Consider the following 18080-nt stretch of genomic DNA (forward strand, 5'->3'; position numbering starts at 1 on the left):
TCCGAGCCTTATTCGGCTCGGTAAAGCTCGGTTCATTTGCTTGTCCGAGCCTTAGAACCATATTCAAGCTCAACAGATTTAAATCACAGACGAGCTTAGAGTGGAGCATACTCGGTTCATTGTGAATCCCCGTTACAACCCGACCCCACCCCCCCCAAAAAGGTAAGTAGCCTAAATATTCCACAGCATTTTTTGAAAATTGAGAGAATAATTCAATTACATTTACATAAAAATTCGTATTCTTGTCATTACAAAAAAAATTTGAATTCCTTGTCATTACAAATAAACGCTGAATTGCTAGTAAGCCAAACACTCCCGCCAAAATTAGGAGGTTTCTTCTCGAGGAAGCATTTCCACTGTTGCCTTTTGATAAAAGGTCTGGGCCCAAGGGATCCCTCTCTCAGCGAGAGAGAGAGAGAGAAGGCATGGCGTCGTCCTCCTCTCACTCCCCATCTTCATCTTCTGCGATCCCTCGTCCTCCTCTTCCTATAATGGCGATGAAGGATCTGATCGTGGAAAAGATCCAGATGAATCGCGTAACTCTCATCGTCGGAGACACCGGCTGCGGTATCAATCGTAACTCAATCCTCTTTAAGTTCTCCTTCTCGCGTCCTCATCTTTTCGCCTCGCTCTTATTCATGGTTTCCTGCGAGTGATCTTAGTTTAAGGGAGTTCCATTCCATCTTCTACTCGTTTTCCTTCTTTCGTCTATATACATTTTACTATCCCGATCGATTACATGAAGAAAAAACTCGTAGGGCAGGCTTGTTATTCGTAACGTTTTTTTTTGAAGTTTTAATATCATCATGTTCTCCGCGTGAATTGCGTGCATTGGTTCAATCGGATGAAAATAAAGCACGACACTTCTCTCATACATATCGACAAGGACACTTCCGATCACATAAAAGGAGTGTGCTTGTTATCGCTCCCTAGCGGCTGTACTATAGATCGATGCATTTTCTGGCATCCTAAGATTCGCGTCATCATCATAGAGTTAAAGAGCACATGTGGGGAAAATATCTGCTACTAATGAGTTAGAAATCATAGATGCAAGTTGTATCAACTCAGTCTAACCACAGAGATGTTTTCAGCATGGTTTGTTTGCTAACGATCAAGTCTTGGATCGTGCTTTTCTGATGTAAAAACGAGATTTTTTTGAATTATGAAATTTTGGCACATTGTGGTTCATTGATTTTTGGACCCTTTCAAAAACCTAACTACTTGTCATAATTACATGATTCCGAACAAGTTTCCTACTAAACAAACCACGTAGATCTCATCCATAACATTTGATTTACAAAAAAATGGAAAATTTTGAAGAAAAGAGTGATTTCTACTCATTAGTTCCTTACCTTCATTAGTAGCCAGTATTTACCCGCACACGTGTATATCAGGATGTGTGCAAGTATCTGCTTCATTGTTCGTGTATTGCAAGGAGATTTGTGGATAAGATTAGGGGGAAACACTTCATGGTGACATATTCACTTGTTTCAGCTTCTCAATTGTTCAGATTTTATAGATCACATGAAGATAGATGAAGGTTCATAATGATATGTTTACCAATCGAAGTTGCTATATATCTTACCTATAATTGCAGTGGATGAGCTATATGATAATTTCTCTCTTAATAGTTTGCTAGTCTTTGTTACAGTTAATCTTGAATGCTCACGAGGTATATGAAAAGCAACTCTAAATACTCTGTTTGAATGATTATTCCTTTTACTTTCTTAATTCACACAATTTGTTTCTTCAATGTGCCCCTTAGATCTTTTAATTAAGGTTGCAGCTGTAGAGAATGACAACTAGCCTCTATCTTGTTAATCTCATTAATATATTAAGGTTTTGAGAAAATTCCAGAATTACTGCTGGCATTGACAGGCATTATGAATCTGTTGTTATAGCATATCACAATATTATACATTAGAAATAACAATGTTGAATTCTTGTTCTTCGTAGTAACACTTGATAGTCATGCCCTGACTAACAACCCATCTTAAGCTGTGCGGGCAAGCTCCATGGATAGCTTTTTTATTCAATTGCAATGTCAACATGTAGACAAAGCCTTTGTAAATTAATTAACTATTTGATTTTCACCAATTATATATTAAATGTGTAGGACTCTCGGCTAGCACAAGGTCCACGTCCAACGTAAGGATCTCATGTGATAAGCCTAAAGAACTCTAACATGAAGAAGGTTTTAAAGAGTCTCAAAACGTGAAGTCCAAAGATAGAAAGTCCCAATGTAATATGGAGTATTATTACATTCAAACTCTTTGAAATCAAGAGAGTATCAACGATAGTAGGAAGGTGAAATTGTTGGAGGTTTATCTACATGTACCACCCATGCCTATTATAAATATAAGCTCCTCTCTAGTAAAGGAGCATGAGAGAGGGGAATAAAACTTGATCATGGATGTAGGTTACATTTCAGCTGAACCACATTAAAATTGTTCTTGTGTACGAGTGTGTTCTTGTGGTGGTCGATCCCTGGTACCTTCACACGGTATCAGAGCCAAGCCGTCTTTAAGCGAGGAAACCCGATCTTTCATCTTGGTGGTTGTCTGGTTGTATTGACCAAGGTGTTCAGTGTTATCGTGGTGCATCTTGTACTATGTCACATGGGTGCGGGTGAGGGTGCGGGTGTGGGGATGCGACACTTCCAAAAAACCTGGGTGCGGGGGTGCGGCAGGGGCAAAAATGAAAATATATATATATATATATATATAATTTTGAAGTTTTAACATTTTAACATTTAACAGTTAACATTGTCATAATATCATTTATCATGCATGTAGTATATTAACCTAAATATCAAATTATCATTCAAATAAGTAAAGCAATTACATAAACCGACCTAAATATCAATCAAATAAGTAAAGCATAAAAGAACTAAATTACATACCAAAGTATATCCTGATGAAGTAATGGATGTTAATAATTTTCTTTTTCATCATCAAATGCATCATTAGAAGGAATACTGGGCTCAGCTAAATCCATGTTTGTTATGTTGAAATCATGTTCTCCCTCGAAGTCACACTCTTCTGGGTTTACATCTCAAAATTTGGATGTTCCTTGTCTGCGTTACAAACCCAATTTGAAAATGATAAACACAATACAAGTATATTTAAATGAAAACTAAGAAATAATCAAATAACTAAGAGAGCAAATTAGTACCTGTATTCATCATTGCTTCGCGAAAGTAATCGAAGATTTGAATGAACATATACTAAATCCTCTGCACGCTTGCTGGTGAGTTTATTTCTCTTCATGTTGTGGATTTGAGAATATGTGCTCCAATTTCTTTCACAACAAGATGAACTAGCAGGCTGCGATAGCAATCTTAATGCAAGACGTTGGAGAAGAGGTGTTTCTGATCCAAATGTTGACCACCATATGATAGGATCTATATTATCTTCTTCTCTCGCGAATAATGCCAGTCCATATAATCTCGAAGATGAAAATTTTTCAAACTCTTGTGTGACTTGATGTAGAAGATATGCTTCTGGAAAAAGTCTTGTCATACACATATTTCTATGTCTTGATAGCTCTGTGTCTAAATTTGGAGGGACACGGCCAATACCACCAGCCCGCCACTTATTTGCATAATATTTTGGATTAAGAGAATGTGCCATGCAATGCAAATGAGTGTTGCTCTTATCCCATCTTCTAACTAAAATTGAATGAATATGATTAAAAAAATCTGAATCATCAAATGCATGATTTTTTTCTTCATGCTTGAAAACTATAGCTTGTATTTTTTCAATCATATTATCCCACATTTCATAAACTCTGTGAAGCATGAGCTCATCTTTATCAACTTCTCTTAACATTTCCCAAATAGGTTGCGTAATTTGCCTTCTAAACATTTAACTAGATGTTTGTTCATGGAAACAACTTCCAAACTGGTTTACATTGAGTAATCTTTGACTTAAGAAGATGATGTTTACTGGGAGAAGGCATCAAACAATTTGGCACATTAATACACTTCTATGTGGAGTCAGTACTCAATAGTGAAGATGGCAAACTCTTTCATTTGAATCTTTTCATGGAAGAGTTGCTTCATTTCTTGAATTGGATTGGAGGAATTACTTGTGATTATCATGCCATTATATATGAAAGAATGATCTTTATATGTGATCTTCCATGGTAGACAATGATTGAGTGGTAGACATGAATTCTAGTGAACCATGGACACATGCAACAGTATAACAGCTATCAACCTATACTTGTTTGGCTTTTTAAAGTATGTATTAGCAAGATTTACTCAAAACCATCCATTTCCTAACACAATAAATAATCCTTTGTACATAGACCCCTTCACTATATCCAGGTTACTGCTCCATGTACACTTTCTCATGTAAGGTAAGCATCATGCTGTAACTATTCTCACAACTGAAGTATGATAGGTATGCGCTGTTCTTACCACTTCCTTTGTCAGGTTACTGAGGTATTGGTTATTAAAAACAAATTGTCCATGGTTTGAACCATGTACAATTTATTATGAGGTTAGATATACATACAATCATGCATATATACATACATATGTATATGTATACATATTGATATATATGTATGTATGAATGTATATAGACATACATACATGCATACATATGTATGTAATGTGCATACATACATATTATACATTGGCAAATATGTATTTTCTTCAGCTGCATATCTGTAATTTCTAGAGCACCACCACCTGTCAGCATGGTCTTGTAATATTTATATTTCTTGTTTTTCTGTTGTAATCTTCATTGTATACTGTGCATATGCAAGTTATCAAGACTAATTTGGTAATTCAGCTTACTAGGTTGTCTTGTACGGTTTGTATTGATTTTCCTTCTGCACATTTGAGAGTATATGAAATTGATAACTTAGTATGTTAAAGGTAAAAGCTCTCAAGTACCTCAGTTTCTTTTGGAGGAGAGATTGGAACCAATATTGTGCACGCAGCCTCGAAGATTTGCTGTTGTTGCTATTGCCAAGATGGTATCAGAAGCTCGCCATTCTGCTGTTGGGGATGAAGTGGGTTATCATATCGGTCATTTGAGGGTAACGACAACAAGGTACAATGATCTTAAGAAGTTTTTTTCCCTTTTTTATTGTCTTTGTTTTTGTCTTCTGCTGGATTATATGCATATATATATATATATATATATATATATATATATATATATATATATATATATATATATATATATATAGAGAGAGAGAGAGAGAGAGAGAGAGAGAGAGAGAGAGAGAGAGAGAGAGAGAGAGAGAGAGAGAGAGAGAGACTTTCTTTGTTAATTCTCGAGTCCTTAAACTGCTCATGTTTTTCTTTTTGCAATTACAATTCTCTTTCACTTGTCGCTCTCGTCTTATTGTTGTAGATTTTGCATCTGCATATGTTCTCTTATTGAATTGCAACTCGTTGCAGTTGAACTGGTTACTGCAGAAATTATGCCCATTTTTTAATGGGTGAGATACAAAAATTCATGTCCTCCGAACTTCCTATCCAATCTATCTCTACTTTGATGACCTATATGCCATTCTGTTGCTTCTAGAATCATTTTAGTAAAGGCCGACATACTCCACCTGCTTTTTTTTTTTTGTATTTAGTGCTTCCAGGGGAAAAACTTTTTTTTGGATACAGTTTTTCTTTGTTTTTTAAATAAAGGATGCAGATAAGGAGTATCTTTTCCATGAATTTTTATTGCACCATTATGAAGTCTTGTGCCAAATTTGCACTAACACAATGCATGTGCTTCAAAAAATTTCATTTGATAAACAAGTAGTTTTGTTTAGGGTTGATACAGTACATTTTACAACACTGAATAAAGAGTAAAAGGAGTCTATCAGGGAAAAAACGGAAACGGGAAAGTCATAGACAGGTTATACGTGACATGCACACATGAATCTTTAAATATTTTCAACCGTAGCTATCAAATATCTTAACAGTGTGCCTGTTTAATTGAATGAAAGCTCTATATTTCTACACATTGATGGCACAGAAGGGCTAGGATAGCTAAGACAATTATATAACTGAAAAAAGAAAAATAAAAAAAGTAAAAAAAATGAGAAAATGAAGCATTACAAAAGATTAGCAGGAAGGGTATCCAATGGTATTTTAGTGATAATATTTTGAAATATAATCTTTTCAACATTTATTATGTTACTTTTTTGGATTTATAACCCGAAGAAACCACACCTGACATGAAGACCTGGTCGCACTCTCTCAGCCTGCCATACCTACGGTCGTCGTGCCGGCAGCATAAAACTCTGAGGCTAGGATCCCTGCCCCCTGGGCCTATGCTATGCGTTGGCTTGTGCAGAGAGGCGATGCCCATGGGAATCGAACCTTGACTGCCCGTCTAGCAGCCAAGGCCCCACCCCACTATGCCAACAACCCCCCTTGGAGCAAAAAGAGAATGCAACACGAGGACTTTCTACGGGGTCAACCATCCTAGTACTACTCTCACCCAAGCACGCTGAACTTAACTTTGATGGAATCCGGTGCATTAGTGCTGGTATGATCAGACCCTATTATGTTTACCAATAGTACTTTGCATTTGTACATGATCTTCTTACAAGTGATTAGTATACTAATTTACTGAAATGACCTTGGTGGTGAGTGTTGGTGCAAAGTCCCTGCAGTATTTCAAATGTTCACTACTTGTTTGGGGCAAATAGATCCTGATGAACTTGTTCACATCCACCAAAATTAGCATCATCAATATCAGCCTTAAAAACACCACATATTCCTTTTTTTCATTTTATTTTGGGCTGTCCCTTTTTTGTGAGTCTGTTATGAATGTATGCTTTTCTTTTCTCATGACAAATTATTAGCTGGTTCATTTACATGTATGTTATTTCTTTTTCTGCATAAATACAAAGAAACAAATGTGTGATGGCTTTCATCTTTCTGGTCAAAATGCAAGATCAGGAAGTCATTGATGACGTAGTTTCCAAAACCCTTGCAGTCATTTTGCTGTCATTTCACTTGCTTTCTCGTAGTCTGACATTCAAACTTTGCAAAGTCAGCTATTTTGGCTTTCTTTTTGGGGCCTTTTACCCATTAGATCAGAATCTGCAATCAAAATCTGTGCTTTTTTCCCTCCATTATGGACAATGTGGTTAGTCATGTTGTTTAATCAGCATATACCTTTTTTAAGGTCATAAATTTATCTGCCTCGATTTATTCTTTATTATGTTAGCAGGTCAAAGATTCTCTTCAAAACAGCTGGTGTACTGTTGGAGGAAATGCGGGATAAAGGATTGTCTGCCCTGACAAAGTACAAGGTTATTATTCTTGATGAAGTGCATGAAAGGTCTGTGGAATCTGATATGGTTCTTGTGTGTGTGAAACAGTTCTTACTGAGAAGCAAAACCTTGAGGTGGGCAGTCATCTAAGTGGTTGTTTTTCTCCCTGCATTTGTTATGGCACTTGATAACTCACGAAGTAACTTGTCTTATAAAAAAAAGAACTGGAGAAGTCACAAAGTTCCTTTTTGCTAGTCTTTCTTTTTCCTTTTTCTTTTTTTAATTTAACAATAGCGCGCAACCTTAAAGCACTGTTGTAGTGTGCAGTATTTGTTTACGTCAATGACTGTGACTTTCAGAGAGTATTCAGTGATGAAATGCTCTATGAATTTATTGATGATACAATAAGTACAATCATATTGCTGAGTTTCTGGTTCTCTTTCATGAACTAGGGTAGTATTGATGTCTGCTACAGCAGATATAAATAGATACAAGGACTATTTCAAAGATCTTGGAAGGAATGAAAGGGTGGAAATTATTGCCATACCGAATCAGGCACAGCAAGCAATCTTTCAGCGGCATGTTCTATATCTTGAACAGGTGATCATTTTCACATACTTCAGAGCTTGACTATCTAGTCTTGTTGCAGTTGTGTGTGCTATGTTTGGAGTCTGGACTTTGCTAGTGTGTTTGATTGATCTGGAATATAGTCATTAATGTGCATAAAACTTGATTCTGTAGTATTTTGCAGTGTAATAACTATATGTAAAAAGATGATGAGAAATGGGGTCTTATTCTATCCATATTGTTCTGAACTTTTGTGCTGCATCATCCTTTCAGGCAATAACTTGTTAGTTGATACACAAGAAATTATTGGATATACCGATGTAGTCAGTTGATTTGTATGAGGGTGCACACTCCTGTATGTGTATGTGTGCATATGCGTGTGTGCATACACATGTGTGTGTGTTCATTTGCATGTGTTAGCATGCACTCTTTTCTCTTTTTGTTAATTCTTTTCATAGATGAACGGGCTAATTTAATCTATAATATAATAGGAATGGAAACCACTCCCCATGATTTTATCCGTGTTATGTCAGTGCTAGATTCTGGAAACTTGTTCAATGGTGATTCAATTTCAAGGAACTGAGTTTCACAGTTAATGAAGTATCTGCATATGTGTCTTGTCTGCATGCCGAATCGAGATTGCATGCGCATGAGCATGGTCATTCATACACGGACAGACATGATGATTTGGAGTCAGTCCTAAGGGCTGCTACTTACTGTTTGTTGGATGTAATCTGGTCAGATTTGGTCAAGTGTTAATTGAATCCTGTCTGGTCAGATCTAGCATTCTCAGGTCTGGACTATGATGTAGAGCTAGCATTCTCAGGTCTGGACTATGATGTAGGACTCGGAGTTGGTGTGAGCAAACTTTTCTCGATCTAAATCTAATTATATTTCCATCCTTAATGAGTCCAAATGTGGCTTAATCAGATCCCGTTCTTCATTCGATTTGGATTTAAAAACCTTAAGTCTATGTCACACGGACTCGGCTAAAGGGTTGCCGCACCCGCGTCGACACGCACGGACTCGGGTGCGGACTCGGGTGCGGCTTCGGACTCGGCCCGGACTCGGTCAACGCCGAGTCGGACTCGGTCAACGAGTCCGGGCCGAGTCCGTCCACATTTTGGACTCGGTCAACTTTGACCGAGTCCAAAATTGTCCATTTCGAGTTTTAAATTATGTTTTGGATCCGGGTCGGGTCGGGTCCAAACCCGACCCAGATCCAATTTTTTTGGCAGCCGAACCCTAAAAGGGGTTTATCGATAGGGAGAGGGGCTTACCCTCTCGATTTTGCCTCTCCCCCTCAGCCCCTGCAGCTTTCTCCTGCAACTGCGCCGACGATCCGAACTCCGGCGACAGGCAGCCACCGTCTCCCCCTCCGTCAGGTATGTCGACCCTCCTTCACCCTCTGCTCGTAGCCTCCCTCCTTGCACCCTTTGCACGCAGAAGAGGGGCTCAGCCCCCCTCCCTGCACCCTCTGCTCGCAGGGGAGGGGCTCGGCCCCTCCCTGCACCCTCTGCTCGCAGGGGAGGGGCTCGGCCCCTCCCTGCACCCTCTGCTCGCAGAGGAGGGGCTCGGCCCCCTCCCTGCACCCTTTGCACGCAGAAGAGGGGCTCGGCCCCCCTCCCTGCACCCTCTGCTCGCAGGGGAGGGGCTCGGCCCCCCTCCCTGCACCCTCTGCTCGCAGATTATTTTGGCAGTATATTATAAATAATTATAATATTTAAAATATATATATATATATATATATATATATATATATATATATATATATAGCCGAGTCCCCGTGTCCAAATTTTTTGGAATTGCGCCGCACCCGTGTCGCACCCGCACCCGCACCCGCACCCATGTGACATAGCCTTAAGTTCAGATATTTCTGATCAGTACTGATAAAAACTTGCCAATTTCAGTTTGGTTCAGTACCAAACCTGAACCTGTACCCTCTGTGTAGAAATCAAGTTTCTCATCTTTGTTCTTTGATTCTTGAGAATCAATGAGTGCATTTTGAAAATTTCATTTCCTGTTTAATTATGAACTTTTTTGCCTTGAGATTTGGTACATAAGTCGTTTGGTAGAGGTGTTGCCTTTTTTTAACAAGATGTCATCTGTCACACGGACTCTTCTAACAGGGCACCACACCCACGTCACACCCGCACCCAGGCGGGTGCGACACTTGGACACAACTTCCTTTGTGTTAGGTGAAGTGAACCACACTGAGGTCCATTTCTATCCAAAAGTAGATTCAGTTAACCCTAATCAAGTCCATTTTTATCTATATTATGTATATATAAATACATAAATGCACACACATTCACGTAGTGTTAACTTAAAATTGTTAAAAATTATATATATACCCTCCCCGCACCCCCACACCCAAGTTTTTTTAAAGTACCGCATCGCTGCATCCACACCCATGCCCGCATCCGCACCCGCACCTATGTGACATAGGATGTCATTGAGTTTGTCTGTTCAAGGATTAGTGATATTCCCTAGGGCTGGTGGCCAACTTTTATAGTAATCCAGTGTTTTCCAGAATGAATTCTGTTGTGTTTCATTAGCTCACCTATTTTGGTAAGATTGTTGTGTGTCACTTTCATGTCAATCTGCTTGCTTCCTAATTGAAGTTGGTTGTACACTTGTACTCATGTACAAGTGAGGGTTCTACCACTCCAAACAAGTTTAAATATTCTTTTAGTCTTTCTCATGAAGGATTGTAACTCAAGTGAAGGGTATACTTGGTTATGCATGACACTGCCAACGTCTGCATAGATCATTTGATGTTGCCAAGGGTGGTGAGAATGTGTACCAATATGAAATCATTGGGAGTTAATAATGTTTCATCAGGGTTTACTCGGTGCATATCGAGTAGGATGATAGTGTGAATAGATTCATGGGATTTTGCAGCAAATACATTATCTAATGAGATAATAGAGATCTGCTTCTGCAGGAATTTACAGGGGCCATTCACTTCAAGAATTCTCTCCATCATCAGAGGTTTGTAGTGCTCTTTTCATGCATATGGTTGCAACGTGGAAGTTGCATGTGTAACAGTAATTAATGTGGCCTGTTATAGCCAAGTCATCTGATAATGCACTATTGGAGTTTGAATATGATAGCTGGACGCGTTGAGTCACACTGTATCAAGCTGATGGATCTCAGGTTTGAAACCCACCATGGGGGAAACTTTCCCCATCTTAGCCATCAAACAAGGGAAGAAACCAGAGGGAACATGATTTTAGTTTTTGGGTTTTTCGTTTTCTGATCATTACAGTTTGAGAAGTTGTAGTTGCAGCCCTTGGGCACACTTTTAATGGGTGTGTGGACACTGGCATGATATGTAACAGGGATTCGGCTAGCAGGGTGCCGCACCCGCGTCGATGCGACTCGCCGCGGGTGCGGTCAACCCGTCATTTCGGTCCATTTTTTGGATTTAAATTTTTTTTTTTGGCCTATGAAATGGGCTGCGGAATTAAAAAAAAAATTCTTCGGGGGGGGGGGGGGGGAGCTGCTGCCCCCCTATAACCCCCCGCCAGGGGCGGCCCCTGCCCGCTGACCGCGCCGGGGGGAACCCCCGACCCCCCTTCTCTCTCTCTATATATATATATTTACATTTTTGCCCCTGCTGCACCCCCGCACCCAAGGTTTTTGAAAGTGCCGCACCCCCGCACCCGCACCCATGTGACATAGCTGGCATCAAGTCTCTTATTATTCGACTGGTGGTTGATTTGAATTTGCTGCATTAGATGTATGGACAAGGTCTTACTTGACCCTTGTCCTAGGATTCTCACACCCCCACCCCTTGGCACTCCGAAATTCTCAAGATAAGAATGAGCCGAAACCGAAAGTGCATTTTGTTAAAGGCATGCCAGAAAATTGCTTATATTTGTAATGTCAGTTTTAATTATATTGACCGTTATGTCGTGCTAACAAATTATTCATTCTCTATGACATGCATGCGTTCTTTGTGCATGCATCTACTGGACATTGACCAACACATAAGTATCCTTTTTTTCCCTTGTTTTATCTTGATTGTTTTCTCTTTTCTTGCTGTTTGTTATTCTTTTCATTTTCTGTGGAGCAGTTATTTCTACTTTTGTTCTCATTTGAAGATCCGGTGAACATACTATACTTGCTGAGGAATGTTAAGTTAAACATTTATGAGCATCTAATTTCTTCACCATTCTTGGCAGTCCAGGTTATTGAACTACTTGGAAAGCATGCTGAATCTTTGTCTGGAGACAAAGGCTCAGCTGTGAGTTTTAATTCTGGTGATGCTGAGATCAAAGAGCAAATGCACGAGCTTATATGCGATTTGGTGGTCCACATTCATAACAATGAGCCTGATATTGAGAAAAGCATTTTAATTTTCCTTCCAACATACAGGGCATTGGAACTGCAGTGGGTGCTGTTGAGGTCTTTGAAACAGTTCTCTTTTGAAATTCACATTTTACACAGTAGCATTGATACAGAACAATCACTTAAGGCTATGAAAGTTTCCATGATACATCGCAAGGTAATTTATTATCGGCTTTTTTTTTTTTGTTTGATTATGTGGTGACATGTTTGTCATAATTTATTTGGAATCTATTCTCTGATATTCATTTCACATTATCTCAGGTGCATATGCTTTATAACTAATGATAAACTTAGCAGTAGGATTGCTTTTTAAGCAGATACTTTATAGTTTATTGAGATTCTGATGAGTATTGTGACTGTAGAAAGTAAATATATTGGAACCAACCAGTGTTAGTCGCATTGGTAGCTAGTAAAGTTGTAAGGACTTAAAACAGGTGGTCGTCCATGATTCAGTTGACTCAATCCGCATTCACTGGATTGCTGTCTTGGTTGCGTGGTGCTGCATTCCTAGATTTTAGGTCATCATACTCATTATTGGGCGTTTTTCACTTGGTAATATAAACCACTTCCATCAGGGAACCTTGACACCTTTTGGGCAGAGGGAAGATGCACTCAGACTAAGGGAATTTTTTTAGTTTCTTTTCTAAAATCCTTGAGAACCTGGTGATTATGAAAATTTTAGTGAACATACATAAGCCTTCTAATGTTATAAAGATCTAAAATAGAAGTGGAACCCACATTTTCTTTTCTTTCTTAGTTTTTATTTTCTTCTAAATTAGCGGGATAGTAATGGGAAAATTTCTCAGACTAGGCAAAGCTGATGCCAAACTTGACTGCCCCAGATCATGCCATCTCTTGTTTTTTCTGTTATGTTCCTTTATTTTCCTTCCATCCTTTTCTTGTTTCTTCTCTCAATTAAAAGTTGGGTTACTTTTATAGGTGATACTAGCGACAAGTGTTGCGGAATCATCAGTAACAATACCTGGAGTAGCATTTGTTATTGATTCATGTCGATCCTTGCAAATATTTTGGGATGATAATAGGAAGAGGGATGTATCAGAGCTTGTTTGGGTGTCCAAGTCTCAGGTGTAAAATGGCTTCATACTCTCTTTCTCTTTCTCTCTCTCTCTCTCTCACTTCGTAAGTTGTCTGGTAGGCTGATCAACGCAAGGGAAGGACAGGCAGAACCTGTGATGGTACAATTTATCGGTTAGTTCCTAGGTCATTTTTTGTCAATTTGGTGGATTATGAACAGCCTGCATTGTTGAGGTTATCTCTGAGGAAGCATGTTCTTACAATATGTTGCTCTGAGTCAAAGGTGATCAATGATCCCAAAGGTAAACCACTTTCTGCAATGTAGTCTTTGAATGTTTTATCTGACGTTCCTAGGTCCAAGGTTCATTCCAAATATTAGTCCATTCATCATTGACAACTATCCATAGAAAGTAGCGTTAATTTACCTATGATACATTGACATATAGCAGAAATGTAAGGGACTATGCATCATAACATTTAATCCATACTGGAAAAATTCTATACTATTCTCTTCTAGTCAGTCCAGCCTTTTGGTCCCTTTAAAGATTGGGTTCTCTGCATGATGACAAATGTAATGTGACCCCTCCTTCACTGTTAGATGCTGCAAAACAAGGTGTGTTCTGCTAGGATTTTGGTGCTACTTTCTGTTTATCTGCTTTTTTGTTCTCTAGTTGGCATTTTGGGCTGTTTTTGTTTTAGTATGTATCGAAGATGATGTTAATCTTTCTGAAAACATGATCAGAGTTCCTTTTGTTTGATAATCTAGGTGTTTAAGTAGAACACTTGGAGTAGGATATGGGAGGAACAAATTAATATTTTATATTGTGTCCATCAGCTTTGTTGCAGAAGGCTTTGGATGCTCCAAATCCTAAAGTAGTTGAAGATGCATTGAAGTTTTTGGTTCGTGTGCATGCTCTGGAAAAGCCAATATCTCCAAGAGGTGGTCGATATGTACCAACCTTTTATGGAAGATTGGTGGGGAGTCTTCCACTGTCATTTGATGCATCAGTGCTGGTAATCAAATTTGGTGCTACTGGAATGCTGCGTGAAGGTATTCTGCTTGGTATATTGATGGATGTGCAGCCACTGCCTATTCTTTATCCATTTGGCCAGCACCAGATGGTATGTTGAATGAATTCGTAGGCATGTATCCATTTACATAGTGGTTTGGTATCTCATCCTCTTCTGATCTCATGTTTCATTATTCCACAGTTTGCAGAATATCTTGACCAATACTTCCAGTTTGATTCTGGTGGTGCAGCATCTGCAGATAGAAAAGAAATAGTTCTTGTGGGAAATTTATGTGCTTTTGAGTTTTGGTTGCGCGTATTTAAGGTAAACTTTTTACATGGTTCATTCTCTTTGATGATTGTATTTTATTTGATAGTGAACTACGATTTACCACTATTTTTGTTTTTTCCCCTTGTTTTTGTTTGTCTGTGTGTCCATGCACGTGCATGTGTGTACTTTTGGCCATGTTATTTTTGTTAAAATGTAAAACTGTACACATATGTATATATAATAATATTATATTATTATATATATATAAATACATTTTTCATTTCTTTCTTTTCGGTAATTTTTTTCCTTTATTTTTATTTTTTGTCTTTATGTCATCTAGTTCAGTTTGAACTAGAATGACTGTTGCTAGTCAAGTCCTGTCCAGACTTGACTAGCAATAGAGCTGTTGGACTGACACAGTCCAACAACTCTATTGAGTCCTCTTTCAGCTGTGTATATAAAGGGGTGCAGCCCCTCTTGTATTTTACTCCAATGCTTCTTAAGCAATTGGTTTTTCATATCAATAAAGAATACATTTTTATTTTTATTTTGTTTCCAGTTATACCCTTTTTAAGGGTTATGCTTTAGTGTCATTCTTGACACTTGCTCTTGTTAATCTAAGCTCGTGTTTCGAAGATCCCCATTTCATTTCATGGTATCAGAGCCGTGGAAGTACTAAATCTTGAGGAAAATCTGCCTCGGTTTCCGTGCCCGTTTGCAAAAGTGTTCGCCACAGAGAAGTGTTTTATCACTTCATTGGAGAAGATTTCACATCTTGTTGTATTGTTTTTTTTTCTTTCTTTTTCATTTTCCTTCTTGTTTCTCTTCTATCCCTATTCATTCTCTCCTTGTAATCGATGGATGACAATGATAAAGTCACCATCATGCCTATGAAACTAAGCGATACGAACTATGTAACATGGGCTTCAATCATGAAGCACCATATATGGGGAAAAGGCTTATGGGGGATTGTGGATGGTTCCGATTCGGAACCTAAGTTATCTCTTACTAAAAAGGAGGGAGATAAAGAGGTCCCTCTATCGGAAGAAGAGAAAATCAAGGCTATTGCCTCATACGAGAAGAAATGGAAAGAATGGAGAATATCTCATGCGAAGATAATGTCATGGCTTATCAATAGCGTTGACATTAAAAAATGCTCAAATCTTGCCAAATTTGATCATGCCGATAAGGCATGGGAATACCTTAAGAATATGTATTCCCTTAAAGATATTGCACACGTGTGCAACCTCCAAGAAAAAGTTCGAATGATGACACAAGGAGACAAAACTATTCGTGAATATTACAATGGGTTGTCCGAACTTTGGGAAGAACTTTCCCTTTTAGAACCAAAGTGGCATTGTGCCGAAGACATCGAGCTTCGTCAGAAACAACTCGATGCCGAACATTTTTACCAGTTTATCACTGGATTAAGGCCGGAATTTGAAACCACTAAATCAGCCCTACTTCACCGGGGAAAAATTCCTTCTATTGTTGAAACTATTGAAGAGTTAACAATGGAAGAAAATCGTCTCCGGAAAGGTTCTTTAAAAATTGAAGATGATTCCGTTTTAGCCGTGTCTAGACCAGGGAATCATGTTCGATCATATAGGCCTCCTCACTTTAACCGACAAAATGGTGACTATGATAAGAAGAAAGTTATTTGTCATCACTGTCATGAACCGGGACACTATAGGCCACAATGTCCCAAACTTAAGGAGCTGAGAGAAAAAAGAGCTGCAATTGCTGGATCGGAGCCTAAAGATCAGGATGCACCAATTTCCCTGGCCCAACTAATGGAGATTCTTCAGCCTCTCATCAAAGGTGCCTCTTCCTCATCTGAAGCTTCAACCGGCGCAGCAGCCTCATCTTTTTCTGATCTAGGTAAAATTTCTTGGCTTCTTGACTCTGGTGCATCTTTTCATATGACCCCAAATAATCAAAGTCTATCCAAATGTGTTAAAAATAAAACAAGTGTGTCAAAGGTCTTTACTGCTGATGGGACTTCTCTTGAAATAGAAAGAATAGGAAATTTTGAAAAAATTTATAAAACAAAATTTTTTTTTATTCCAGAAATTAGACATGTTCCCAAAATAAATTTAAATCTTTTATCTGTATCTCAAATTTCTGATTATGGGTGTAATATTTCTTTTTCTTCTCATGGTTGTTGGGTACAGGATCGTCAGTCAGGCAAGTTGATTGGGGAAGGCCATAGAGAAGGACTCTATTACATGGATTTTTTGGAAATGCCGAAGAAAGCTTTTTGTTATAATATTCAAAAAACAGAGTTGGAACTGTGGCATAAGAGACTTGGTCACCCACATATAGCCAAAATCCAACATTTTCCAAATCTAGGGAAATTTTGTAACTCTGAATCATTTGATTGTAAAGATTGTATTCTCAGCAAAATGAAAAGATTACCATTTCAGAACAGAACCTTTTTCTCTTCAAGACCACTTGAATTAATACACTCGGATGTTTGGGGTCCTGCACCAGTAATTTCTAAAGGAGGATTTGTTTACTATGTTATTTTTGTCGATGATTTCTCCCGACATACGTGGATGTATTTTCTCAAACATAAGTCTGAAGTATTTTCATACATTCAAACTTTTCATAATATGGTTAAAAACAAGTTTCAAAATGATATTACTATTTTTCGCACAGATTCAGGGGGAGAGTTCTTATCCACAGATTTTCAAAATTATCTTAAATTGCATGGCATCACACATCAAAGATCTTGTCCTTATACACCTCAACAAAATGGACTGGCAGAACGAAAACATCGCCATATTATAGAAACCACTAGGACTTTATTAATAGCAAATCAAGTCCCGAAAGACTTTTTGGCAGAAGCTGCCTTAACTGCCACATATCTCATTAATAGGATGCCATCTTCTTCGTTACAAAATATCACTCCCATTGAAAAACTTATGAACATTTCTCCAGACTACTCTAGACTAAGAATATTTGGGTGCAAATGTTTCATATTTACTGACAAAAATGATAAACTTTTCCCTCATGCGATTCCCTGTGCCTTTTTAGGATATGCTGAAAACCAGAAAGGTTATAGATGTTTTGACTTCAAAAATAATAAACTATATGTGTCTAGAAATGTTTCCTTTCTTGAAAAGGAGAGTTTCTTTGATTTTAGAAAATTAAAAGACGTCACTGAGTACTCCTTTTTGCTAGATCTAACATCAACATCTAATGAATATGACCTTGACTGTAACTTTGATGATGATCAAAGAATTATTGATCTTAATGTTGAAAATGAAGAAGTTCATAGAGATACTAGTATTCAATATTCCAGGCGACAAGAGTCTAATCCTCCATGTGCACTTGAGAAATATTCTAACATTCCAACTAGACAATCAACCCGAATCTCGAGGCCTCCAGGAAAGTTTGTATCATACGAGTCTTTCTCACCCACATATAGGGCAGTTATTGCATTAATTCACTCATATGAAGAACCATCCACATATTTTCAAGCAAAAAATGATATCAAATAGATAGAAGCCATGAAAGCTGAATTAGATGCACTTGAAAAGGCTTCTACATGGAATATTCAAGATCTTCCTCCAGGGAAGAAAACTATAGGATGT

The 18080-nt window shown here is 38.2% G+C and overlaps 1 protein-coding gene across 1 annotated transcript in view; it reads left to right on the forward strand.

Annotated features, from left to right (window-relative positions):
- The first annotated feature begins 413 nt into the window (after positions 1–413).
- Positions 414–18080, forward strand: part of LOC149846111 (zinc finger (CCCH type) helicase family protein) — a 30266-nt gene continuing 12599 nt past the window's right edge. Inside the window, exons 1-9 of the mRNA XM_089990481.1 lie at positions 414–567; positions 4889–5066; positions 7200–7376; positions 7695–7842; positions 12005–12322; positions 13105–13251; positions 13322–13502; positions 14036–14322; positions 14413–14535. Coding sequence (XP_089846607.1) covers positions 426–567; positions 4889–5066; positions 7200–7376; positions 7695–7842; positions 12005–12322; positions 13105–13251; positions 13322–13502; positions 14036–14322; positions 14413–14535 — 1701 coding nt within the window. The 5' untranslated portion in view covers positions 414–425. The remainder of the gene's footprint in view (positions 568–4888; positions 5067–7199; positions 7377–7694; positions 7843–12004; positions 12323–13104; positions 13252–13321; positions 13503–14035; positions 14323–14412; positions 14536–18080) is intronic.

The sequence above is a fragment of the Nuphar pumila genome, chromosome 2 (assembly GCF_984573655.1).
Source record: "Nuphar pumila chromosome 2, dmNupPumi1.hap1.1, whole genome shotgun sequence".
In the NCBI taxonomy this organism is placed as follows: domain Eukaryota; kingdom Viridiplantae; phylum Streptophyta; class Magnoliopsida; order Nymphaeales; family Nymphaeaceae; genus Nuphar; species Nuphar pumila.